The sequence below is a fragment of the Syngnathoides biaculeatus genome, chromosome 11 (assembly GCF_019802595.1).
Source record: "Syngnathoides biaculeatus isolate LvHL_M chromosome 11, ASM1980259v1, whole genome shotgun sequence".
Taxonomy (NCBI): Eukaryota; Metazoa; Chordata; class Actinopteri; order Syngnathiformes; family Syngnathidae; genus Syngnathoides; species Syngnathoides biaculeatus.
The window spans coordinates 22,128,406-22,156,241 of NC_084650.1; the positions used below are offsets into that span (position 1 = coordinate 22,128,406).

General features: G+C 40.3%; 1 protein-coding gene across 1 annotated transcript; it reads left to right on the forward strand.

The window, feature by feature from the left end:
- Positions 1–5,392: 5,392 nt before the first annotated feature.
- Positions 5,393–27,561, forward strand: clint1a (clathrin interactor 1a). Its single transcript, XM_061834720.1, has 12 exons — positions 5,393–5,616; positions 10,114–10,218; positions 13,280–13,376; positions 13,659–13,767; positions 14,173–14,337; positions 14,438–14,621; positions 17,111–17,330; positions 17,419–17,506; positions 18,366–18,431; positions 19,209–19,504; positions 22,603–22,795; positions 25,614–27,561. Exons 1-12 carry the CDS (start codon positions 5,576–5,578, stop codon positions 25,961–25,963), a joined length of 1,914 nt encoding a protein of 637 aa, XP_061690704.1. The 5' UTR covers positions 5,393–5,575; the 3' UTR covers positions 25,964–27,561.
- Positions 27,562–27,836: the final 275 nt, after the last annotated feature.

Here is a 27,836-nt window from a genome sequence, read left to right on the forward strand (position 1 = left end):
CTATGCCCTCTAAAGCCCCGTGCTCTGTCCCATTTCTCCCATTTCTCCCATTGCCTCGGGTCCTTCTTTGACACCTCTGCCATGGTAATGGACCAATCAGAGACATTGTCCTTGAGAATCTCACTTTAGCTCATTTTCATACCCCCCTTCCTCTCACTCAGATTTATAACCTCTACTCCTTACAGCTCCAGATGTTTTGTTCTGTTTTTTACTCTCTGTAATTGCTAATTCAATCTGGTAGTAAAGGAGCAGATGCTTTCTGGATTTGAGCGTACCTGTGTGGCTTCCTATGTCTCGGCCATGTTCGAGGAAAAAAAGATTTAGTGTAACATCACGACTCGTAAATATAACCTTTCAACATTATAAGGACCTGATTTTCCTCATGTTGGAAAAAGCACAAATCTGCGCAGATATCAGCTTCCATTATACAATGCATGAGTGTCTCCTTTAAATCACAGTTGCTGAGCTCTGCCATAGTTTAGTTGTGTCAGCTGACTTTGGAGGCCTTAACTGTGGTGGGAGCCTCTCTCTGCACTGTTTTTATTATTATCATCTCTCATCCTTTTTCTCACCAGAGAAAGTGGCAGTCAAGTCTACTTTAAAGAGAAAAATAAACAGACTGGTTATCCACAGGAATGGGAAAGCTGCTTTTGTCCCATTAAGAACATCTGTGTGTGCGGTTTAAGATCGCAGCAGGATGTGTGTGTGTGTGTGTGTGTGTGTGTGGTGTGTGTGTGTGTGTGTGTGACTTTGAACATGTCACAATTGGACTTATTGGGGAAGCACATTCAATACTTGCACACTCAGATAGATATCTTTTACGTAATCACCTACATATGTGTGTGAAGCTTACAATGATTTACAAGAAAAATTGACATACGCAATGCTTTCTCACATGCTCAAACACACACACACACACACACACACACCACAGTGGACCTGTCATGTGTCATGGAGACAGGGGTCAGATACTGCTTGATGTGTGTGGGGGTTATATCGCTTGGGAAAAGGACCTAAGATCTAACTGAGGCTGCAAGGGGGCCAACAAAAACAGAACGGACTACAACAGAGGAGAAAGAACACTCACATGGACAAAAGGGAAGTGGAGCTTCACAAAATGACTCCACTGGAACAGAATTGTTAAATTATAGCTAGCATTGTTATGAAATCTTAATAAAGAATACTAAAAATACCTTTGTGTTGTAAATTTCTGTCTCAAGATAGTCTGAGTGTGGTTCTAAGACAATTTATCATTGGAAGGTTGGAGTTGTTAACGCTCAACCTGGACATTTAAGTTTCATCAGTGACTGGCATTTAGAGCGCCCTTACTGCAATGTTTACTCAAAAGAAGCAGAAAGGCCCGTGGAATTCATCTCAGTTGCAGAAAAATCAGCGCACCCTCTAGATGTCAGTATCATAAATGCATTATATTTCATACGGAAACAGAAAAGTTGTTCCATGAAAAAACATGTTACATGAGATTAGATGAGCGTAAAGAAAATAGTATTCATAGACAAATAACCTGATATTGTTTGGCATCAAGTCAATTATGGACATTTTTCAACATTTATCCACACCATCCACACATCTGAGGACAGATTTCTGATGTTTCCGGACACTCGGGCTTTTCAATCAAATCTGTGATTGAATACTTTGCTCTCCTCAGCATTCACACAGTCTGAAAAACACACACATTGTTGACAGAGAGTGTCTCAGGCAACATCATTTACCACTTAGGCCCCTCCCAGAGGAGCACGCCATGCCTAATGCGTGGCAGATAGCTTGATAGCGCTGGCTATCTCGAGAAGTGCACGTCAATCAACAGTTCACGTCAACGTCACAGAGGCAAAGTGTTCCTGAAAGATCTTTTTACTGAGTGCCTTTCTATCTATCGTCTAACACACATTCACACATGCACAATCACACACGGCCATTTCCATCTCAGCAATCACTTCTCCGAGAGTTCTGCTCTTCGGACGTGTAACAGTAATTGAGGTTGCTCCCTTGGGTGCAGTGCATTCTGGGCCGTTAAGTGCTGTTTCTTGTTGTTCTTCCTCTCTCCAAAGGCTTGTATTTTGGCTATTGTGTCGTTTCCTCCTGCTCTCCTATAGAAGTCAAAGTCACGAGCCGATTTACGCGTATGATTAGAGTGTCCTGTTGGATGTTGGCCTTCTGTCCCAGTGCTACACTTAATCAATAAGACAAAAAGGCTTTAGATGTTTTGGGGCATAAGCACACAAGTCGCATGAGGATTGGTTGTGTATTTAAAAACATGAGCAAACCTGTACAGTTAGTCATTTTATTGTCTTTCCTCCTCATGAACTTTTTCTATATCCAAGCTGACACTCAAATCAGTCAAGTGTTCACACACCAAGCTGACCCCAGTGCTGCCACATCAGGCCTGGTTTCAGTGCGCCCCTGTGACCTTTGTGTGCGTTGATGACGTTGTCCGTCCAGAAGAGGGAGTGATTGATCTGGATTGACACAAACAGGCAGGGCCCGAGCTGGCCTGTCACACAGCATCACTGGGTCATTGCATGCCTGAATGCCAGATGAGGAGGGAGGGAGAGAACACAGAGTGGGTGACCTGCTCACTTTCATGTGGCTGGAGCACATTTGGACAAAATTAGCATTTTGGTTAGACTGTGGAGCATGAGAAGATTGTCAAGACATGATAAAAATAGACTGAAAACTACTCAATACAGTGCAGACCTCAGACAAGGCCGGACATTTCAAACAGCAAGTCGTGGCATCCACTTTTCCAGATACCTCAATTGATCTACCAGAACAAATAAATGAAATAACCGAATAAGCATCATCTCTATAGCCTTCTATAGAGGGCTATAGAGGGCAATAGAGAGGGTTCAAATCCGGGCTCGCTTATATGAAATTTCCACGTTCTCCCCATCCGTATGTGTGAGGCTTTTCTCCGGGAACTCAGATTTACATCCACATCCCTAAAAAAAAGTCTGTGGGAGGTTACTTGGTGTCTCTGAATTGCCCGTATGTGTAACTGTGAGTGTTTATGTGACCTGCGATTGGCCGGCAGCCAGGTTGTATTCAGCCTCTACCTGCCCGAAGATAGCTGGCATAGGCTCCACCACGACCCTAGTGAGCATAAGCAGTACAGAAAATGAATGAATGAATGAATATATCTTCTTCTTCTTCTTTTCCTTTCAGCTTGTGCCTTCACAGTGTGTCATCTTTTTCCATCCAAGCCTATCTCGTGCATCCTCCTCTCTAGCACCCACTGCCCTCATGTCCTCCCTCACAACATCCATCAACCTTTTCTTTGGTCTTCCTCTCGCTCTTTTGCCTGGCAGCTCCATCCTCGGCACCCTTTTGCCAATATACTCACTCTCTCGCCTCTAAACATGTCCAAACCATCGAAGTCTGTCCCCTCCAACCTTGTCTCCAAAACATCCAATTTTGGCTGTCCCTCTAATGAGCTAATTTCTAATCCTATCCACCATGCTCACTCCACGCAAGAACCTCAGCATCTTCATTTCTGCTACCTCCAGTTCTGCTTCCTGTTGTTTCTTCAGTGCCACCGTCTCTAATCCGTACATCATGGCCGGCCTCACCACTGTTGTATAAAGTTTGCTCTTCATCCTAGCGTAGACTCTTTTTGTCACATAGAACACCAGACTTGGACCCGTTTCTTCATTTCCTTACCATACTCTCCATTGCTCTGTATTGTCTAGTTCATCTGTCAGCCTATCCATTACTACCGCAAACAGGAATGGTCTCAGCACGGATCCCTGATGCAGTCCCACCTCCACCTTAGATTCTTCTGACACAACTATGGCACATCTCACCGCCACTCTGCTGCCTTTATACATGTCCTGTACTATTCTAACATATTTCTCCACCACACCAGACTTGCGCATGCAATACCACAGTTCCTCTCTTGGTACTCTGTCATAGGCTTTCTCTAGGTCTAACAAAGACACAATGTAGTTCCTTAGCTGTGTTTTTCCATGAGCATCCTCAAGGCAAATAATGCATCTGTGCGACTCTTTCTAGGTATGAAACCATACTCTTCCTCACAGATACTTACTTCTGTCCTGAGTCTAGCCTTCACTACTATTTCCCATAACTTCAATGTGTAACTCATCATCTTTATTCCTCTATAGTTTCCACAGCTCTGAACATCGCCTTTGTTCTTAAAAACGGGGACTAGCACACTTTTCCTCCATGCTTCAGGCATCTTCTCTCCTACTAGTATTCTATTGAATAAATTGGTCAAAATCCCCACAGCCACCTCTCCAAATTGCTCATTATGGAATTCATTTGAAGAACGCTCATATATTCTTGATCTTAATCCCAAAATAACACTCTTACTGTTTTTTTTTTTCATTTTTAAAAAAGTAAATCTGACAATTCAGGTATTAAAATAAGCATTATAATAATACAAAAATACATATAGTATATAGTTCAAAGAGCTTCTATTATCTTGTATTAGCTAGAACAGAAAAAGGATTTTCGTAATTTCCATTTCTGTTCATTTCGGGCATCTATGGAAAAAAAATAGTTGATGGTCAACATCTACCCTGCACAAAAAAAAATACTCGGTTGTCGAATTGAGTTGGGAAATTTCTCTTGACACCAATTAAGTGATGAAAATGCATAGCACCCAAGAAATTGTGGATCCTCTCCAAAATGTATGTACTGTATACTTATTTGGGTGATTATCTGAACAACACAAAATGTATTATCTGCTACCTTTTCATTCAAGGTATTCATTAATATGGGGTGGGTGGCAGTAGTTTAGCTCGTCTGAAAGGAATTGGAAACCAGGGGTCACGAGTATTGTAAAATGGCAACAATGTAGTTGTAAATAGTCTTTGGAGAGATCCTGGTCTGCTTCTGACTACCATTGAAGTTCCATTGAGCAAGGTACACCACCTTCTTAATTCAAGTTGTGCAGCACTCCATGCCCGTTGAAGTGTGACATCTCTCCTTGGAGTCCTGCACGTGTGTTATCTGCTTTGTGTCTTGTGCGACAAAAATATACAGCACCGTGTGATTTGAATTTCATCTTGAGGGATTATAATTTGTGTAATAATAATCAAGTACAAAATTGAAAACATAAAAAGCAGAAGCACATTTTAACTGGGAAGATTAGATATTCACTACTGCCGCGGTTATTATATCCAAACACCACAGGAGACTGCAGTAGTAATGATGGAGACTACGTCGTGTTTTTTTCTGATCACAATTTAGCTCATAAAAAAAAACATTCGCAGAAATTTGTTTATTAGGTCAATTATAATTAACTACTAATGCACCAAGCTATTTGGACTCTCAGGCGCTTTACTCAAATAGGACTGTAACTACAGCATTCGTGAAGAAGTTTCCACCTTTCGGTACGACTTGAGATGTGTATTTTTATGTAATGACGCCAGTTGTTAATTCCCGCAGTAACCTTTATTGACGGCATGGTGGTGCGTTTGCGCCTCCTGTCTAGAACGAGAGGTGTGACGACACTTTACTTTTCGCGTTTCAAGGTTTGGTATCGGTGTTGGGCTCCACTCAAGCGTTTTAGCGAGGCGGAGAGCTTCTTAGGGCCAATATGCTGAACATGTGGAAGGTTCGGGAGCTGGTTGACAAAGCGTGAGTATCTCGAAGGTGTTTCAAGTTGCTTCTGTACAGAGTTTACCTGTTTGAAAGAGACACGTATCCAAAACTTTGACGTCACGTCGCTCAAACAAGTTAGCTAGCCTGTACGCTGCTAACCATAAATGGTACACAACAACCACTGTTTCAACATATACCATTTATATGTAGTTTCCACTTTTTTTGTCAGCTGCCATGAGATATTTTACATCGTTGCGAAAAATGTACTGTTTGTTTTTTGTTGACAGATTTAGTGAACTCCCTTAGCCATCCAGCTAAATTCTTAGCTTACTGGCTAGGTGGCTAACTGACCAGGGTAGCTTGCTCAGCTAGTTTGACAGCTTCGGACAGTGAAGTAAGAATGTTGCGGTTACACAAGTATCGCTCGAGGCCGAAATCTTGAAATAATAACATTTATAGATTTCAGTGCATCAACTCACTGAATGACGTGGCTGTTATGGCACTCGTCTTTTAAGTTTTTCCTCACTTCAGCCACAATGTATTGATATTGAGTATGTGAACGTCTCTCTAACATGTCGAACAAGACTGAACCCGTGAATCTTTCATCCACTGTCTTACAAAATTATTATATATGTTGTTGGCGTATACAACAGCGTATTTCAAAAAGTCATTTGTGCAAAAAAAGACGTTTACTGTATCCTTGCATTATCACAATTTTAAATCAGCCCGCTTTATAATGAGACTCTTAACTAGCAAAGTTATTTGACAAAAATGCAAATAATTCCTCTCTACACTGTGATTCTTAGGTTCCCAATCCATTATACGTTCACTTGTTTTATGTCATGTTAAGCTCAAGCCAGTAGTAATTATTTACCTGCTTTAAACTCAACTAGCAACTTCTAGTGGTTTTATTTTATAAGTTTTTGAATTTTCACTTGTTTTATTGTCTTATATTTGCCCATGACAGGTTAATTCTATTACTTTATTGTAAAATGTTGCAGACTAAGACTGATAACAGTTATTACATTTTTATTGTGTAAGAGGAAATGTGATATTGAAAGTAAGCAAACAAGGGCTCTTAGTGATTTATTGTTTTTGGAAATGTAAATTGATATTATTATTATTATTAATACATACACAATGTTGTTTGCGTCATGGATCATTGACAGTGCTCTAGTATAATTAGTTTAATAAGTTTCTGACTGTATGATCAGGTTAACTTTTGCTTATTTAGGTAATTCATGGAACGAAAAAATAGTCAAGGACTTTGGCTCATGATAACCTCCAAATCTTCCACTCACAATGGAAATGTATGTGACAATAGATCACTATTATAACTGTCAGAATGCAACTTCTGCTTTATCGCCAATATCTAAGTGAATGGGAAATAGCAAAAAGATAAAGCACTACACGATTACATTCTTTCTTATTACCCCTTTTAAGAGGAGGTGAGGCGTTTTGCAGTGTCTTAACAGACCGCTGAGGATAGATCCTGATTGTACAACATACAGAATGTGACAGGAAGAAATTGAACTAGATTATTAGTCATAAAGCTTTATTTAGGAAGCCATCGCAAAAAGGGGCCTTAAGAAAAAAAAATGACATGCAGTAAGGATGAAACACATTTGTTGCTATGGACTTCGTTTTCTTTTCTAAAGAACACTATATACACCAAGTGTACGCCTGCTGTTGCCAGACAAAGTGACGCACGACCACGGAAAAGGGTGTATCCTAATTTAAATACCACCAGTTCAATGTTGCTCTTACGGGCCTAGTGCTGCAGTGGCTTAAATATGTAAGCATGTACTGGATGTAAACAATGCTCCCACCATGTTTTGGATGAAGTTCTGATTGAAGTTCTTAAGGTAATCATAGTAAAATGTTAGGTGACACTGTAGTGTAAATAATGACTGTATTCTTCAGAAAGCATAAATGACTAAGAATTGACACGAGAACTGCACTTTGCAACATTTCATAAGGTTTTTATGTGAATATACCGGCACTGTGAACTTGCATTACAGTAGAGTACTATGATATACAGAATCTATTTTTTTGCGCGAAAGGTTTATCTTTTCTGTGAAATACTGTGGTGCAGTGGAAAATACAGTAAATTACTGTATCACTTTAAAGTATTCTACTGTATTGTATGGGCTTAACAACTAGAATTTACAGAAATGTCTTAACTTTGTAGATACATAGGTGGTCCAACACAAACTGTTCCGTGATACTAGTTAACTTCTGAACTGGTTCCCAGCCAGTCGCCTTGCACACAGAGACAGACAACACCCGCACTCACAATCACACCTCAGGGCAATTTAGAGTCTCAAAAAAATGCACGTTTTTGGGATGTGAGAGGAAACCAGAGTGCCATAAGAAAACCCACGCAGGCACGGGGAAAACATGGAAACTCCACACAGGTGGAGCCGGGATTTGAACTGTATTTGAAGCCCGGTCGCGCCACCATGCCAGGCTGAACACATTCTTGTTTTATTGTCAACGTCAATGTTATCCCAAACAGAAATGTATAAGAGCAAAATATACTTGATATTCACAGAGGTGATGTCTCATGAGATTATTAGCAGTGTTCCTCATTTTGTTTCTATGTCTCATGATGTTTCACATTATACCTTTTGAGTCATATCTTTAATGAGATTTTGGAACTTTCCAAAATGGATGTCCTTGATAGTTTATTGTGTTTCATAGCAGATGGCCCCCAATTTTTTTGCAAGTGTTTTATATTTTGCTGTTCAACTTCTACATACTTGTCACCATATTTGTGTCATTTTGTGACTGTTCAAGGAGGTCACATTCTAACCACAAGCAAAGGTTGCGTCATGTTGTCCAGAAAGATCGAATTGATCAACGTGTAACGTCGCTTTAGTTTGTATTGTCATCACTAAGTATTTTCACACACTATTGAACTCCCCTCATCAATTACATTGTCCATGCTTAACCAATGTAGCTTACTCCTGACCCTGTTCTTTTACATATGGTTGGACAAACCAAATCAATCATAGCTATATTTTGACCTACTTTGTCTTTGTAACTTTGTCACCAAACAAGAGCTCTCTCTCGTACTCACAATGAGTCTAGTTGGTGTCTCTTTTCAGTGCCGTTTGGTCTCATTGGACCACATTCACTAATAAATGTCTCATAGAGTTTTTACTTAGTGCACAAGTTGAGCATATATTCAAAATCACCATTAGATGCATAATACGTGCATACTCACAGTGGTCCAGTCTGATGGAACTCCACCACTATTTCCTGATAAAAGGGCAATCGTTTGATTAATATCAGTCGACGCATGAAGTTTAAAAGTTGCAACAAATGTCCCCAAAACATTCTTCACTTTCATATTCTTTATCCTAATATAAAAAGGTTTGTATCATCGTAAAGGTTGCTAAAATTTTGAAATGGTAACATGTAATAATGATGTTAATCATTTTTCATCAATTACTAAATTCAATCAGAGAATGCTGCACAAAAACACGCAACAAAAAAAAACACATCAAAAGTCAAGAATTAAACACTTCACAAATTGTTCAAATTGTTAAGAAGGGATAAATGTAGCACAAAAAAGGCATTTGTTGTCAAAATTCATGAAATTAGCATTAGAAGCAACAGAAAATATAGAACCCATGCCGCTCGGAAGTTATACCACAAGCAGTTCAATGACAACGTGTGGGATCTTTTCTTTTTGTCGGTTCTTTCTCAACTGTAGATTTCATGAAATCTTTCAGGTTTTTAGTGTGCATATGTACTTGACTGATATGAAAACTGAAGTCTTGGATGTGAGCAGTTTGCTTCACTGGGTGTACGATCCGCGCATGAACCTGCACAATCTGCTCGTTGCGTGACAACTGCCAACACAGACAGTGGGAGGTACACTACTATAAACATACATGCAGCACATACAAAGAAGAATGAGGATCGAAATGTTGAAGTGACCTCTTCACAGTTTGGACATTAGTCAACTCATTAAGAAATTTGTGATTTAGGGCATTATCATTAATTAAATTCTTATTTATATGAATGACTATCGTATGAATGCATTGTGCAACTTGGGTAAAGAATAAAATGTTTGACAGTTTGTTCAACAGCTGATCATTGTTTGTGCATATGTATGATCTGAGGGTGTTCTAAATTTGTTCGCAGCGTACGCACAAAAACAAGTACAAACGTAGTGATAAATTGCAGATTTTTGCGTCAAACGTACACCCATGATTTAGGCACAAATCTGTGTTCACACGGTTGATAAATATAGCCTTGGATGTTCTTAACTAAACACCTTTGCTTTTGCTTTCTCAGCTCTGTGTCATTATTTATTCCTGTTTTTGAATTCTGGCTTCATCTAGAGAGCCCACCCAAGCACTCGCCTTTGTCCCATTGCCCAGAGGCTGAAAGTAGAAGTGTATGGGTGTGACAGTGATTGTCCATTTTGCTCCTTGTTTAATCAATAACTGCGTGATTTGGATAGTAAATACAAAAGATGTTTTTCACATTATTTTTTTTCTCTCTCCTTCTCCTGCACAGAACCAATGTGGTGATGAACTACTCAGAGGTGGAGTCTAAAGTCAGAGAGGCCACCAATGATGACCCCTGGGGACCACCAGGACAACTGATGAGTGAAATTTCAAGGTGAACACAATAGGCCACTTTATAGCTGACAACGACTGTATTGGATCATGTGGCCTACCCATTGCCCTGCACAGCATCTCTGCTTAGCTTGTACGTAGCCTGCTGCGCTCACGTCAAAAAAACTTGCTGCGCTAGGAAAGCTGTGGAGCTCATCTCTCATCACTGGCCCCATTTTAGTCATATGCTGTGATGATGTACTCACCGTTCCTCCCGGCACTACATACCACCTACGCCACTGCCACAGCATAATTCAACGTAGCATCTGGTCATTTAGGTCCATTTGTTCAAGCAGACACTATTTCATGGTTGCCATTGTTGTTACTTTCCTCTTTGTTACGGAAAGGAAAGTAAAAACAGCTTCCGGAAATGACCAAATTGTGCTGATGAAACGCCAAGCTGTGTCGTCCCGGCCAATACCAGCTGCAGTGACACCTCTCATTTGGAGAAGAACTCCAGAACATTTTCAAAACTACCCGCGTGGTTTGCGCTCGAGTATAAAGACAAACTACGCACTGGAGAGTTGCCATGATGTCAGCACGGTTGTCACACATGGTATAAAGAAGCTTTATGTTCAGGGAAGGGCAGCGCAGTTATGTCCAAAATAATAATCAAGATTATTTTGATCCAAATTGTAATCACAAATATTAATAATTATTCCTCATGTTAGCCAAAAATCTGTTTTTCATTGCAGTACCATTTGACAAACCATATGTAACAGATTTCAATGCAAAATGAATCTTTAAAATAGAAAACAGGCCAAAAAAAACGGCATGTAAATTCAACACACCACAGAGAAGAGTAATGTTAACAAGCCTGCCAAGTGAATTAAGAAGCGAGTGAATTAAAAAAAAATTGCAGACTATGTAAAATCAGATTTCAAAACTTGAATAATAAGGGCCACCTATCAGCTCTCACTGCCCGTGTTGAATGGATGCGCCAAAAGGAATCAAACATACTTAGACGTTGATAGCTTATACAATTTAAAATTGCGTGAGGAAGCTCAACTTCAAAATTGAATGGTTATGGAATATAATCAGAAAAATAAGAACAACAACAACTTGCAGTGTTGGTGACATAATTTCAATTCAGATCACGGCGCTTGCAGACAGTGGGATGGTAGGAGAATGCTCAGGTAGTTAGCTGGCACTGCCCAATGTACTCATATCAAGTTACCCACGAATCCATTTTGTCGCTGGTGAAAGTTTACAAATCTATGTTGTGAAATCCGCGCTACAGAGTCCCGTTGATGTTCAGCTCGTCATCTGTGTGTCTTTAAAAAGTCAATCCATAGCATTTTTGTTTCATTTTTTAGGAGCTTCAAAAACATCAGAGCTCTTGTATAAATTGAAGTACCCAGTGAAGACACATTGTCAGGGTGTAGCTATCATTTGCTAACTGCACATTGGTGTGGTAAATGGAGCTTGTTATTGAAGCTCAGCACAGTTAATGTTCAATTGAGCATCTAAATGAAATTACATCACTTTGTCCCTATATTGTGGGGGAGGGAACTCGCGTTCAAAAGTATACTTTCCCACTCCGTGAAGCCCCACCTACACAATCAGGAAACTTCTAATAATGTAGTGAAAAACATGCTTAAACTCAATCTCGACAATTCAGCACTACATTGTAATAATCCTTTGCATTTGTTTTCCAGCATATCAAGCATATTCAATGCATTTAAAAACAAATCACAGACATCTTCTTAGAGCCCCATTTAAATAATAAATGGTAATTGATGATAAAATATTGATAATTACAAATAAATGTACCCAAAAAAAAGAACATGAAAATTGATATTTCCCTCTCTATTTACTTCTGGCTTTTCTAATAAAAAAATATGAATATATATATTTTTTTTAATAATCGACAACTCTCCAACGATTTTTAATAGTGTCCTACCATCCGACCATGACACGCTGCCTCTCCAGCAACTTGCAGAGAGGGTCAAATTCAAAGTAGTAGCTTCATATATTACTAAATGGGATATCAGTGCTATATGGAGCTTTTATTTTGAAGTTGTTCACAGTCCAGAGTGCCGGTCCTTAATGAAACCTTAACCATACGTCCGCTGCCAGGTGGTTGGCGCTCTAGGTGGTCGGCACTGCAACAAATAAAGCATTTTTTTTATCTGCAGCAGTGCCCGCATTTTAATATAAAAAAAATCGCCAATGATCAGGCTCATGTAATCATGGCAGCCAAAATTGCAATCACGATTAAAAAAATCAATTAATGCTCCAGACCTATTTCAGAGTTTTTTTATTTTGATCTTTTGCTCATCCATTTTGGTATAGAACATCACAAAGGCTTCTTTGTACTGCTGTCCCCCATGCAGTTTGGCTTTATACTGGAGCAAAAACCCAAGTATACACATACACACACATCTTGATCAAGAATTTCGGCCGAATAGGTGGTATGTGCGTCCACTAAGAGAAAGTCTGGATGAAGGTTTTGAGGAACCAGTGGGAAAACCGAGTATGTCATCACAGCCTGTAATTAAAATGGACCAATCACAAGAGATGATCTCCTTGGCATTCTTTGAACGGTGACAATTTATGCCGTGTGCGCATTAAGTGCTGGATAGGGACTACCTGGCCCAATGCATCGGTCATGTGGTGCAATGCTGGTGCTTCACCAACACGAGCGCAGGAATATGAAAAGACCTTAACAGAACACTATGAACTGTTTATTGCTGCATGCTGTCTCTTACCTCCAATATATTACTTTCCAATTTTCAGTTGAAATGATTTTTTTTTTCATGCTGTGTATATATGCTATACTGTATATTATACAGCTATGCAACTTTGGTTACATATTAAAGTACAGAAGTTCATCCAATTTCCTGCATTAATCAAAACTGTCACACCATTTAAAATTATTACACTGTAAAAAAAAACAAAAACACATCTATAGTATTGATTCTACAGTAGCTTTGACACGGGGGTCATTTGCGTGAAACCAACATTTTGCCCGATAACATTACGAGACAACCCAGATAAAATATTAAGTGATGGATTCTAAATACAACTTTTAATATGTTACCTATTTTTTGATAAATATTCAGAGCAACCTTCATGTATGAGCAGTTCCCAGAGGTGATGAACATGCTTTGGATCCGCATGCTGAGAGACAACAAGAAGAACTGGAGGAGAGTCTACAAGGTCTGCTGGCCATGTACCACAAAATCTTTGCAGACATATCGTATGTAAAACAAGGGGAGAGATGCATTGTCACGTTTAATAGAATGTAGGAAATTATTTTATTACTCAAGACACATAAGATATCATTTGAAATGTTCAACATCTTTCATAGATGCTGAATTTTTTGCACCATCCTAAAAGAAAATCCCTCTTGACGATTTTGGGTTGTGTTGTAAAATGTGAATTTTTAGAATTAATAAATACGCACCTCTTGTGACAAGTATGTTCTGTCCTGCTCTGCAGTCCCTACTGCTACTTGCTCATCTAATCAGGAATGGATCAGAGCGGGTTGTCACGAGTGCCAGAGAACATCTGTATGACCTGAGATCACTAGAAAGCTACCACTTTGTTGGTAAGTGTTTTTCCTCCTCTTCCTCTAATTCACCCAATATTTAAGAGGAGTGGATTTGACACCACGTCAAACCACCAGAACTCATTTTCACCTTAATTTTAAAGTTCTGGTTTGATAATGAGAGGATTTCTCTGAACAGAATGTTAATGAACAAAAGCTTTACTGTGAGGTATGATGAAAGCTTTGCTTATTCCACAATTCCTGAAACACACACACACAGTTTCCTAAAGCTGCTTTTATTATTTTCAAGCAGACGTGTTTTTAAGGTGCAGGAAAGAGCACTTATTGCAATCTCAACAAAGTTTAACTTAAGAGTGGTCAGTGTCCGTGAGTCAGCAAGATATGCGTTTTTTTTTTTTTCCACTCAGTCTTTGTGTTAACGCTACATATGTTTACCACATCTAGATGAACATGGGAAGGACCAAGGAGTGAATGTGCGCCAGAAGGTGAAGGAGATGGTGGAGTTTGTCCAGGATGATGAAAGGCTGAGGGAAGAGAGGAAGAAGGCGAAGAAAAACAAAGATAAATATGTCGGTGTGTCTTCTGACAGTAGAGGATACAGAGGTTACTGTAAGTACTTTCTTGACAAATGTATCTAAACTAATCACAGTCCCTATAACAAAAAAGTTTGAGGTTTCTGACCTGATTCTACTGCTGTGATTTAATCAAGCGGGGGACAGGTATGACTCCAGTGAAAGCCGCAACCGGTGGGATGATGACTGGGAGAGCAACAAAGGGCAGTTCCCTTTCAGCGATAAGTTGGGAGAGATCAGCGACAAGATTGGAAGCACCATTGACGATACGATCAGCAAGTTTAGGAAGAAGGACAGAGACGACTCACCAGACCGATTTAGGTAGGGGGAGTGAGTTTCCCAATGTCCTAAAGATCATCTGTCAAATACATCTCTGAATGCAAAAACCATTCACACCAGTAAGGCTGATTTTCTATTTCTTAAAACCTCCCAAAAAATACTGTATTATTGCTGTTTTTTCCCGTGTATTTTGTATTCCACAATAGTGCAGATGATTCTGGGAATGAAGTGGACTACAAAATTCAAATGCCTTTTTTTGAAAGATCTTTAGTGTTACTATTAAGTAGGATCCAATAAATTCATTTTTTGACCAATTAATTTAGTCTCCTATCCACCTTTAAATATTTGCAGTCAAAACTGCAGTGTTTAGAAAATCTAAATCAAAATTCATGGATAAATGAGGAAAAAACTTGGAGCTGGATGTGTTTCTGTTATCGCTTAAGTTACCTTGTTTTTGAGTTTTGGGGAGGCATATTCAGCTGGTTGTGGATAGTTAAACTCTTGCACCTAGCTTGTAATTTTTAAGGGGGTGGAAATCATTTCTTTTTTATATTTTCACAAAATGTTTCCAAAGATATTGTATGCAAATTGTTGTGATTTCCAGCCTGTCCCATAAGGGGTTGCCTCTGCAAGTCAGTTTTGAATAAGGAAGAACGCACGAACCATACAAGTCTCTACCATATGAATTATTTTAATACTCTCTTCTTATGGTATATCTATATTTGTATAGACTGATGAAATTGATGTGTCCAGTTTTTTTTTCATTTTTTTTTTTTAATGGGGGGGCATTACTGGAAAAGTCTAATTGGCAGATGTAATATTTTTAGTTGGTCAATGAAATATAGTCATAATGCGGTGTTTCTATGGCTAAATGAAAAAAGACACAAATCTTAGTAAGTTAAGACTAGATAATATAATTAAAGAAACTAACAATAAGTAAATCCAATTAAAATAGTTGTCAGCAATATTCAATAAAGTCATCACTTCAGTCCCTCTGCACAAACTGTTACAACTTTTGTTAGTGATGAGAATTTGACCTCATTGACGACCACAAAAGAAAAAGACTTAAGGTCTCTTTATACTCGCATGTGTGGCAACTTTGCTGATGTCATTGCTGGTCCCCAGCGTGCAGTTTGCTTTTATACTTGAGTGCAACGCATGCGCACAGTATTTGGAAAAAAATGCTGCTGTTAAAGAGTGGTTAGTATAACTGTAGAAGAAAGTCGAAATACTTATGTCAATACAAAATAAATCCATCAGTTCAGTCCCTCTGCACAAACTTTTGCCATTTTTCTTAGTGATGAGAATTTGATCTCTTTGGAGATTTACAAAATGCTAAGTAAAATCTAATGAGATCATAGATGTGAGACCACAAAAAAAAAAAAAGACTTAAGGCCTCTTTATACTCACGCATGCGGCGACTTCGCTGATGTCATTGCTGACTATACTCCAGTGCAACACACACACACACACACACACACGCAGTTTTTGAAAATATGCTGCACTTCTTCTCCCACTCAGAGGTGTCCCTATGGCTGGTATTGGCTAGGACACCACAGGGTGGAGTTTCCTGAGCACATTTTGGTCATTTCCGGTTGCCATTTTTAATTTCCTCTCCGGAATGAGGAACAAACCAACAAATATCGCAACCGTGGAAACGTGTCTGCTTGAACACATGGACCTAAATGACCAGATGATACATTTATTTATGCTGCAAAATTGATAAGAGAACATGGCTGCTTTGGTGGTATGTGGAGCCGGGTGGAACGGTATGTCATTACAACATGTGACTAAAACGGGCTAATCACAAGAGATGAGTTCTGCGGCTTCATCTGCCCAGCAAGGTTTTTGACATGTGCGGCAAGCTACGTAGAGGTGCTGCGTGGGATAATGCGTAGGTTACTTGATGCAATGCGAGCGTTGTCAATCGCTCAAATGCAGGAGTATAAAGAGGCCTTTAAAAATAAGAATTGAAAGCCAATTTTTACGATTGTACGATTTTCAAAAGGAGACAGGGAAATGCTATTTTTTCCTAATTTTCAACTGATTTTGTAGAGCCCTATTGAATTTTGCCTGTTTGCAGGCGTGGTCCTGATTCATGCAAATAGATCACTGTGCACTCTGTCCCCGAAGTGGCATGTGCCAACACAAGTACAGTACAGTACAGCTTTGCTTTGTCAAGTTGATCAGGGTCACTGCTCGGGACTTGCTTGTTACTACTTGTGATCAAGCAGTAGGCTTGATCCAATAAAAGAAAACATTGGCTGTATTTTCACTTGCATTATATCTCCACGCTACCAAATTACACTTGTCAATTAGTGTGATCAATCCATTCCGTTGCCATATTCAACACAAATCCCTCCAGCACATAAATATTTTCTCACACCCGTAGATTTTGTATATCACCTGCATCATAGCAAACAGTTTAATTCAGTATTCAAAACTTAAAAAAAGATCTCAAGCAGGGGGCGTTGGCTTTCTATAATGTTTTCATGTCCCCTTTATTTATTTATTTGTTTATTTTTTACCAGTGACACCGAGGAGGAGCGAGGTCGTTCGTCTCAGAATGGCAAATCAAGCAAAGAGTTCAAAGATGAGGAAGAGACGGTTACCACTAAGAGCGTAAAGATAGTCCAAGCAACAGAGACTACAGCCACCCGCAAGAGAGGTGGCGTCCCATCTAAGAAAGTGGACTTGGGGGCAGCGGCCCAGTACACAGGCGAGAAGAGTCCAAGCACCACTACTAAACAGGTTGGATACATTGAAGATAGGCTAATGTTGCTGCAAGTACCATATCTCTCTTTTCTGATCCATTGTATGTATGTATTCTCTATTGCAGCCCCAATCAGCAGCAACACAGCCCTCGAGTAGTGGACTAGTTGACTTACTAATGGTGGACTCAACCCCTTCACAGCCTGCTTCCACAGGTATAATACAACTCATTTTCAGACATTTGGGGTTAATTCTTTTATTTACCTTATGTTTTGGATAAGGTATATTGCTGTTAGTTTAGGTGTCTGGTCCAGATAGCAAATTCTCACCAAGTGCTCATACCATATAAAATAAATAAATGTACATGCTACTTGTGTGATGTGTCAAAAAAAGAAAGGTGTGATCAGGCACATAGCACAAGTCAACTAAACTACATGTGAATGGAAAATTGCATCATAAATATAGCTCATGCACATCCAGGAGCCTTTTAAGGAGACAAATTGCAACGAAAAACATTACAGGGAGACAGACGAAATTACAGATGATTCAATCGAGATCAAAATAAACAAAGCTTCACAGCTTGATTAAATACCCCCAGTGCAAAGGATAGAGCCGTGGCATGCAACTTAGTTTAAATCTTGAACATCCCACGTCTGTTTAGGCTTGCTCTCTTCCATGTACAATACAGGTCCATACACTGAAGTTGATTTGTTAAGTGTGTGCACCTGGCTTTTCAAGGAAATGGGAAATACCGATATGATGGCCTAACAAGATAACTGTCAAACGAGTTTGCTTCAAACCGACAGTTGCAGACTTGTCACAGTGTGCAGCTGCTCGTACTAGCGTCAGATTTTGGGGACAGTTGGAGGAGGGAGCTAATGTAAAGGAACTAAGTGCACCAGATGTTTTTTGGAGTAGTCCCTGGTGAGTGAAGAGGGCGGGAGAACTGAACAGATGTCACCACCCCTCCCTTTCTGCCAAACGCTTCTGAACACACTGAAGGAACGCTAACTGTCAGCTGAGCACCTGGAGCTCTTCTCGAAAATGGACATCTTTATGACTTTCTCATTGCAGACTTGATGAGTGGATTTGCCGACTTCTCTTCACCTGCTGCTTCTGCCGGCCTTTCAACAGGATCTGGTAGGATTCAAGACTTTCTTTTAAGTGTGTGTTGTGCCATTGTAGCTACTTCAGCACGCTGCTAGAATATTCAGAAGGAATGCTGGCCATATGGTGCATGCTACCTGTTCTGCATAACAAGAACAGACACACATCAGCTCCAGTTATGGATGACGAGACAGGAACACAGACAAACGGGGCGGGGGAGCATATGGGTGTGGCGGAAGGTGAGATGGAGAGACAACAAGCAGAATCAATTTAATTACATTTTAAAATGTGACATCAGTTATCACTAAAATTAAGCATATAGAAAAATAGACTGACCCTACTCATACTCAACTGTTTATAGTGAGGACAGACGGGCCTGATTCGTTTGCAGAAACATCAATGTCACGTGAACTTTTGTGTGTACATTCATCCATCCATTTTCTTAGCCACTTATCCTCACAAGGGTTGCGGGAGTGCTGGAGCCTACCCTAGCTGTCATCGCACAGGAGGCGGGGTACACCCTAAACAGGTCGCCAGCCAACCGCAGGGCACGTGGAGACAGACAATCTCTCACAATCACACCTAGGGGCAATTTAGAGTCTCCAATGAATGCATGTTTTTGGGATGTGGGAGGAAACCAGAGTGCCCAGAGTAAACCCACGCAGGCACACGGAGAACATACAAACTCCACACAGGCGGGGCCAGGATTGTATCCGGGTCCTCAGAACTGTGAGGCCATCGCTTTAGAGCTGCTCCACCGTGCCGCCCTTTTGCACAAATAAATGTTTTTATTACTCTTTCATCCTCTAGCCGCGCAAGTCTCCAGCAGCAACGGAGACTTTGGAGAGTGGAATGCATTCCCTGGTGGCCAGATGCCAGCATCTGCTCAGCCTGTAGACGTCAGTGGAAATGACCTTTTTGGAGCCGTGAGAGCAGCCTCTGCTCTTGCCACTGCCCCAGTTGCCACTGCAGGCTCCAGTTCGTCCTCAGCAGATCTATTTGACTTGATGGGGCCAACTCAGACATTTACTTCCTCTCAGAGCCTCAACTTCAGCATGAATAGTACGCAGAGCGTAAACACGGGCCTGCCACAGTCGAAGTCACAGGTATGCATGGTTGCACTCATACACCAATACATCCATTCTTAATAATTTATCAATATGCTTAGCATTACATGACATCAGTTTCCTCCTGACATTTTGGGGGGAATTTTACTTGACAGATTCTGAGTGGTGATATGATCAGTTAATGTTCCATGACTGATGTATACGAGTCAAAATGGGCTCAAGAGCATACAATATAGAAGATACGATAATCACAATCCAGCATTTGTGATATAACCTCATATAAATTCACTTTTTAACTAAAAATTCATCTATGTGGAAGAAGGCTTTTTATATTAAACTTAAATTTAACCTGGACAAAAATTAATTAAATCAATCAATAATCAACAAAGTACAACATATTGACTAATTTTCATTAGTGATTGAAGCAATGAAATCTAATAATTTGCATTAGATATGACGATAGGCGACAAAAGATGTCACATGACCTTTTTTGATGTCCGTTTTTTGAAATGATAAAACAATATTGTTTCTCGAGGCAAATCATTTTACAATTGGTGTTTTTTTTCTCCTCAATTCCAAAGACAAAAAACAGGACTTGATCAAAAGAACATGACAGTGAACCAACAAAAGACCTAAATACTTCAACAAAGTCACATTATCAAAGGTAATTGTAAAACAGTAAAACACAATGCCTTTCTTCTATTAGAGGAGATATACATAATGGAAATCATGGATTTTATTGCTTGTATACGAGATGTGTCTGTGGAGCGACAATCTACCCATTCAAGTATCAGATTATACAAGCAAGTAAATCATTTAACTGCCTATTCCGAAGAGGAATGTCTACATGAGTCGTTAGGATTTGTGCCATCAATTGTAACATGACACATTTGCATGATACACCCCTGGCAAGATTTTTTGCACACATGACTGGAAGCGTCTGAATATTCTCATTCATCCATGTCATTTCATTCTCAGGACCTTGAGTCGATTGTAACTCGACTGTTCTTTTTGTCTTAGAATTCTGTTTCAGCTCTCATCGAACCAGGCTTAATCAGTTCCTGCAACAACGTCTTTGTGGGAAAACTCAAGTATTTATGCTTACATTTACAGACATGACCCACACAACATAGGAAATCATTCTTTTGGAATAGATAAAGGGGGCGACCTTCCAGCCACCTGGCCGAGAGGCCAGTTTTCATCCACCAGAGTCGTTAGGTGGAAACTATCTCATTTATATTCTTTATCTTCATGATTATGAACATGCATGCACGCACACTAAATTTGTTCTCTGCATTTTACTCATCGCCGTGAACACATACACTTGTTAGTGGAACACACTGGAGCAGGGGGCAGCTGATGCGCCTTGGGAGCAGTTTGGGGTTTCAGTGTCTTGCTCAAGGACACCATAGCCTGAGTCAGGAGGAATCAGATTACCCCATTTCCATCCCCATCAGAACACTTTTACTATGAACAATTTTGTTTTTGCAAACTTACAATGAAAACGTCAACAAATTTATGTTCTTCTAACTACACACGCCAAAAAAAAAAAAAATTATTGCTTGCTTCTTTTGTTGTGCATGCCAACAGGTGCTCACAGTTTTACGGTGAACGTTATTTTGCTCCATGTATTTAAAATACAGAACTATCTTTTTGTGCAGTCTGTCCTGAGGGTGTGCCAAGGTAGAATTTTAACGGTACACACAGTCTCATCCTGCACTATTGATTGAGTTAAAAAAAATCAACGGCATAACTTTTGCTAAGTAAGCTTTGTGATATACTCTGGTACTTTGCCATCTGTGAATTTGTTGAACTGACAGCAGAGATGCATTCTTGTTGATGGCTTGGGAAAATATTGTCAATGAAATTCTGGGCTTTTGCTCACTGTTCTGGTTATCATTTTGACCTCATTGGTTGAGATGTTGCATGGCATGCCAGATCATGGAAGATTATCAGTGGTGTTGTATGTCTCCCATTTTCTATTAATTGCTCCCGCACTTGATTTCTTCACAGCAACCTGCTTACCTATTATATAGTCAGTCTTCCCAGCATGTTGCAGGTCTACAGTTTTGTTTCTGGTGTTCTTTGCAAGCTCTTTGGTCTTGGCTATAGTGGATTTGGGAGTGTGACTGTTTGAGGTTGTGAACAGGTGGCCATATATTGGTAATGAGTTCAAATAGGTCCCATTAATACAGGTAACGATTGGAGGACAGAGGAGCCCCTTAAGTTAAACGTCTGCGAGAACCAGAAATCTTGTAGTTGACCAAATACTTATTGTCCACCGTAATTTGCTCATAAATTCTTCAAAAATCAGACAATGTGATTTTCTGGATTTTTCTTCCCTCATTTTGTCTCACAGGTGAGATATACCCACGATGAAAACGACATGCCACTCATCTTTTTAAGTGGGAAAACTTGCACAATTTGTGGCTGACCACATACTTGTTTGTCCCATGTTATAGCAATTCTCACAGGCATATAACCTTTGTCCTGTGCAAAAAAAGTAGCTATTACAGCATCCTAGTAAGTCACCTACAGTAGTATATTGCCTCCCAGTGGCCAAATCAATCACACCAGAAGGAGCAACACAATTCAATGGATTGCAGCATTAAATCGTGATGTACAAACTGTTTGATTCTTCACACTCTATTTATTGTACAAACTGTTTCCTTCTTGACATTGTATTAATTATATATATTTTTACACAGTGTTTTACAAAGTATATTGGAGTGCTGTTTCCCCTCATTAATTAACACAAATGGAAAATATTTTTTGCAATTGACTCAGGCTGGTTGGTATTAATGGGATTCATTTCAATGAGGAAAGATGTTTTGCAATCCAAGTGTTTTAAGTTATGAGTTACCTCCCAGAATGAATTACCAGTCCACACTTTTTTACTGCGATGGCTGCGTAGAATAGTTCTTACCAAACATGAATATTGTGTTTCTGACAAGGACGAAGAGAAATGCCTCAAGACTTAAATCATTATAATATAATAATATTGTGGATTATATTGTATCAAGCTCTCTTTAGTGTTGTGAAACCCCGAGATTTATTTATTGATCTTGTCAGGGTGGTGTTTGGTGAAGAGAGCTGTTTTTTTTTTTCCAAGTACATTTTATTTATACCTTTTTCAGCCCCTCCAGAACATTGGGGCGCCTCTACAACCGCAGACTGCTCAACAGGGAGTCGTTTCTCAGGGTGCTGCCGCCAAAACGTCGCTCCCTTCCACCTGGTCAGACCACTCTGTGAACATCAGCCTTGACTTTTTGGGGCCTGGCATGCAGGCGCCCAAGCAGAGTCAACCAACTCTCAACACGCTTCAGCAAGGTAATGGACATTGACATAAATTCTCACTCCATGATCCAGCTGCTTGAAAGCATCCTGTCAGTAATACAGTACAGTGTACATTCAACGAGGAATTGATTTACATCTTTGGTTGTGTACCACATGGTGCAACTGCAACATGAAAGGCTGATGCACTCGCAAGTAGGCTAACTAGGGAGATGCTCATGAATAAACAATCATTAAGATCATTAAGAATTTTGTCAATCTGGCAATCTTTTGGCGATGCCGTCCTAATGAATATGGCAACAAACAGCCAGGCTCAAAATTCATTTGATTTAATCAACAGTGGAACCTCTAATCTAATTCAGAGATAAAGAGAGATAAACATAAGTGGCATTTAAACATTCTTAACAGTAATGCAAATGTGAAAATAAGTTAACTACAAACATTGAAACAATGGGTGTTAACCTTAATGTTAAGAGTAGTATAAATGCATCACTGATCACCCTCATGCATCTCTCAATGTCGTCACTGCATTCCTGATAAATTCCCGCATGATGGTCAGTCTTCTTTTCAGACAGAACTGACAAAAGGGTTCTGACTTCTTTATATTCGCGCGGGCGGGAACCGCACTGACAACACTGCGGCTCTCCCGCGCATAGTTTTCCTTTATACTCCATTGCAAACCACGCACGCAGTTTTGAAAATGTGCTGCATTTCTTCTCCCTAGTCAGAGGCATCGTTACGGCTGGTATTGGCTAGAACAACAGCATGGAGTATTTTCGTCATTTCTGGAAGCTGTTTTTACTTTCCTTCCCGTAACAAGGAATAAAACAAATATGGCAACTGTGGAAGAATGTCTACTTGAACAAATTGAGCTCGATAACCAGATGCAAAATTGATCGAGAAGGCGGCAGCATTGGTGGTATGTGGAACCAGAAGGAACGGAGAGTATGTCATCACAGCATGTGACGAAAACGAGCTAATCACTTTTGTATCTCCCGCCATGAAAATCCTCTCAGGAATTTGTTGTCGAGAAGAAGCAGGAAGTGACGTAAAGGACAGTGGCGCCCCCTCGTGGACTCGTTTGTTTCCATTAGTTTTACCTCCGCGAAGGTAACTCGTTGTTCCTTTGTGTTAGCCAAAATGCCGGCTCATTGCATGACTGGACATTGCTTGAACACTCGGGAGAATGGAATTACCCTTCATAAGTTTGAAAGAGACCCTGTTCGTTGTGAAAAATGGATTGCACGGGTGCAGAGGACGAGAGCTTTGTGGGTTCCAAATAACAGGTAGGAGTGTATAAAGCTCCCAAAAAAAAAAAATAAATAAATAAATGTTTTGGGGCGGACCACGTAATCGGTCTCTCTCATAACGTAGCAAAAGATCCGTGTATGAAATGTGTTGATGTGGGCATACAGCTACTAAAAAAAATAATAGTTTGGGGCGGACCACGTAATCGGTCTCTCTTATAACGTAACAAAAGATCCGCGTATGAAATGTGTCCATGTGCGCGTTGCCCAACCAACAATGTCTCACTCGTTCGGCGGTCACATCTTCCGCGAAGGCTGCACGTCGGGCTTTGGAACGGGGGCGGCGGGAAGAACCCAGCCGAGAATGCGTTACTCAATCACGTGTGAGCATGAAACACAAAGCAGCACCGCTCGGCTCCGTCATAAGCCACACCGGCCGGCTGCGATGAGCCCCAATGGCTCACTTCCGCCGCGGAAGTGGACCGGACAGGATGCGGTTTGGCCGTAATGGCATATCATCTGAATATGGCTCGAAACAATAGTGTAATATTGCCCTGGTAACTTCACTCGGTTGTGTGGTGTTGTCCTTTTCGAAAAGAGCTTCCGTGTCAGAAGGGGTGTTGGAAAAATCCGAATATCTCTGTTGTTCGGCTTCCATAAAAGCAGACACTGCGCGTTTTCAACGGCGGAAGTGACGATGACGTCAAGGATAAATGACGCGACTAATATGGCGACAACTTGGATGTCGAGGGACACTCAACTTTGTGCATGGATGACGCGCTCTCTGCTCACTTTTTTTTTTTTTCGTATAGACATTGAAGTGAATACTGTTATGTATTTTTCATTACAATATCTATTTTAGAATGTTTATAGGGATGTCACCCGCACTTTAAGGCCCATTTACACTCCTGCCGTCGCGCGGCCGACAATGCCCGCATTGTATCGCGTGACCTACGCATTGCCCTGCGCGGCACTTCTGTGTTGCTTGCCGTGCAAAAATAAAATAAAGAAAGTGGCATAGCTTATCTCTCGTGATTTGTCCATTTAGTCACATGCTCTAATGACGTACTCACCATACCTCCTACTCCACGTCCTTTACCGATTTTGCAGCATAATTAAATGTGTCATCTGGTGATTTGGGTCGTTTTGTTCAAGCAGGTCACCATTGTTGTTGCTTTGTTCCTTGTTACGTAAAGGAAAGTAAAATGCCTACCGGAAATTATCAAAATGTGCTGAGGAAACCACACCCAGCTGTAGCGACACCTCTGACTTGGAGAATGCAAAAGGTCAGTCGTTAAGAAGCCTCACGCTGAGGCCACTGGCAAATTGTTAAGTGAAAACTCCCTCATTACTATTCCATTCAGTTGTAAAAGAGTTGTGGAGCACCCTCATGGCCAAAAGGGCTTATGTTTTTCTTTTAATTTGTTGGAGGGAGAAGTATTGAGTCAGTCGCTTCGTAAATGACAAAAATATGGGATGTGGTGTTTTAATTCACCTCAGTTCACAGACCACCCTGTTCATGAAGAAACTGGTTTACAAAATAATCTATAATTACAGCACGCGCCCAGAAAGAACACTATGAAATCTAACTTTTAAATTCATTACAGGCAACCAAGCCACTGCCAACATGCTGTCCCAGGGATTTTCTACAATGAGCCTTGGACCCTCTGCAGTCAGACCAGCTGTCAACGCTATGATGCACCCCACTGCCGGAATGGGAATGGCGTCCCACCCTGGCATGATGGCAGTGGGCATGCCCCACAACCAGGCAATGATGGGGATGTCAATGGCTTCCAACCAGGGCCTGATGGGTATGGGTATGGGAATGGGCATGAACATGAACATGGGAGGGATGACGATGGCGATGCCGAGTGCCATGGGAATGGGAATGAACCCCGCAATGGTTCAGCAGTCCAAACAAGACGCCTTCGCTGACTTTGGTAACTTTGGGAAGTGATGGAGAGCCAAGATGAGCCGAGGGGCTATTGGTGAAGGATTGTTCTGAGCGTCAAACAAAGAGTACTTGAATAATGTCAACTCTCACAATACCAACACATTGCAATCTCTTTATTTTAAACAAATAATGCTGTGTAGTGAAATGGATCTAAACGGATGTGTGTGTGTGCGTGTGATTCAAACCAATGATCGGTGCGGTCTTTAGACAGCTACTGTAAATTGTGTGCCTTGCTGGTCATGAATGTCAGGTGTGTTTGCTTTTATAACCTCAATCAAATGAAATCAGCAGAATAGCAAAAATGTGTATATACATGTGTATCGCTAGATGCATCACTTTTGAGATGCCTCCTATTGAATGATGAGCTTGGAGAATATGATCAGCCATTTTAACTTTTTAATCTATTACGTTACCTCTCAATATGTCCTGTCTTCCTTTAGCCTGTATGTGGAAACTCCCATCTCCATCCTCAATTAGAAAGAGCACGGTGGTTGGGTGGAACGACGTTAAAAGTTGGGTCATCAACACAAAAGTGATTCGAGTCTCTTCACACGCCATAAATCAAATCATTGGGTTCAGAAAGGAGTCTTTAACAAACAGATAACCATCCTTCCTTATTGGTACAATATTGTGGTTATCCTCTTGTCGGTGTAGTTCCATAAATTACTTCTGAAGAAAATTTGGCATGCAGATAAAATAATCAGTACTTGGAGGTTTTTTTTTTTGTTTTGTTTTGTTTTCCCCAATAAACACCCCCACCCTGCAAGTACAACCCAGAGTGCCTGGATGACAATTGCCTTTTTGCTTCATTTAACTTGCATAAAGGAGACAATGTGACCATGCAGTGTTGAAGGCAGCAACCACACCATGTACAAATACTGTGCGTTTGTACTCGTGCCTCAAGCCAAGTAAACTGTCTGTACACAAACTAGGCAGTTGTCTTAATTAGTTCACGTTTGCTGTTTGTTTGTCCCTTTTAACATCTTTACATCGTCTCTTTAGTTGTGTAACTGTGGTGGTGCAGCCTATCTGTTGATTGCATCATGCGTTTTACTTATGTTCACATTCACCACAGCTCACATGCAGTATTTCTCAGCTTGTGTGGATGTGCGTGCGTGCATTTCCCTTCTGACTTAGCAGGTGCCGAGAAAGATAAGCGAGAGGACTAACTGTGGTGCTGATCTGTTGGATGTACATACAAAGCACTGCTCCTCGCTGGATCAAGTGCCTCCTGACCCTTTTAACTGTAATATTACATAAATCTTGGGTGCCTGAGATTTTTTTTTTTTTTCTGTTTGCCAATGATATCAATTCACACAGAGTACAAGGAAGTGGATCCTGCAGCCTCAGGGCGCTCACCCTGATACATTGTAGCCTTTTATTGAAGTCTGGAGCATTACAATGACCAAAATATTTTATTTCAGTTTGTTTTATGAAGGCTTTTTTTCTACTTTGGATCTCAAAATAAAAAAAATGCAGTTGTTACTGAAACACTAGTATGCAAATCTCGGAAAGAAATTATTTTGAGAAATGTTGCATTATTCCCATTTTTGATTTACACAGCAATATTATTTACAACATTAAACTGTTGATTGAAATGACCTAATGGTGTGTGTTATTTCTTGTGTTGTGTCATTAACTTCATTTAAAAGAGCTTCAAGCAGCACAATTTTAGGTGATGGAAATGTGATCAAAAAGTATAGTATCAGATCTAAGTAAATTAGTGTGCTTTCTTAGTGACAGCATTGACGTCTTAAAAGTCGAGAAAAGACTAAAAGGAAACGGAAGTGAAAACCAATGACGGAAACGATTAGTAAAACATTAAGTAAAATGATTGTAAAATCAACTCGTGAAACTATGTTCTGGTTCAGAAAAA

Coding starts and splice junctions, on each gene's coding strand:
- clint1a (XM_061834720.1), top strand. CDS start 5,576: ATGCTGAACATGTGGAAGGTTCGGGAGCTGGTTGACAAAGC. Junction 10,219..13,279: donor CTGATGAGTGAAATTTCAAG/GTGAACACAATA, acceptor ATAAATATTCAG/AGCAACCTTCATGTATGAGC. Junction 19,505..22,602: donor TGCCACAGTCGAAGTCACAG/GTATGCATGGTT, acceptor TACCTTTTTCAG/CCCCTCCAGAACATTGGGGC.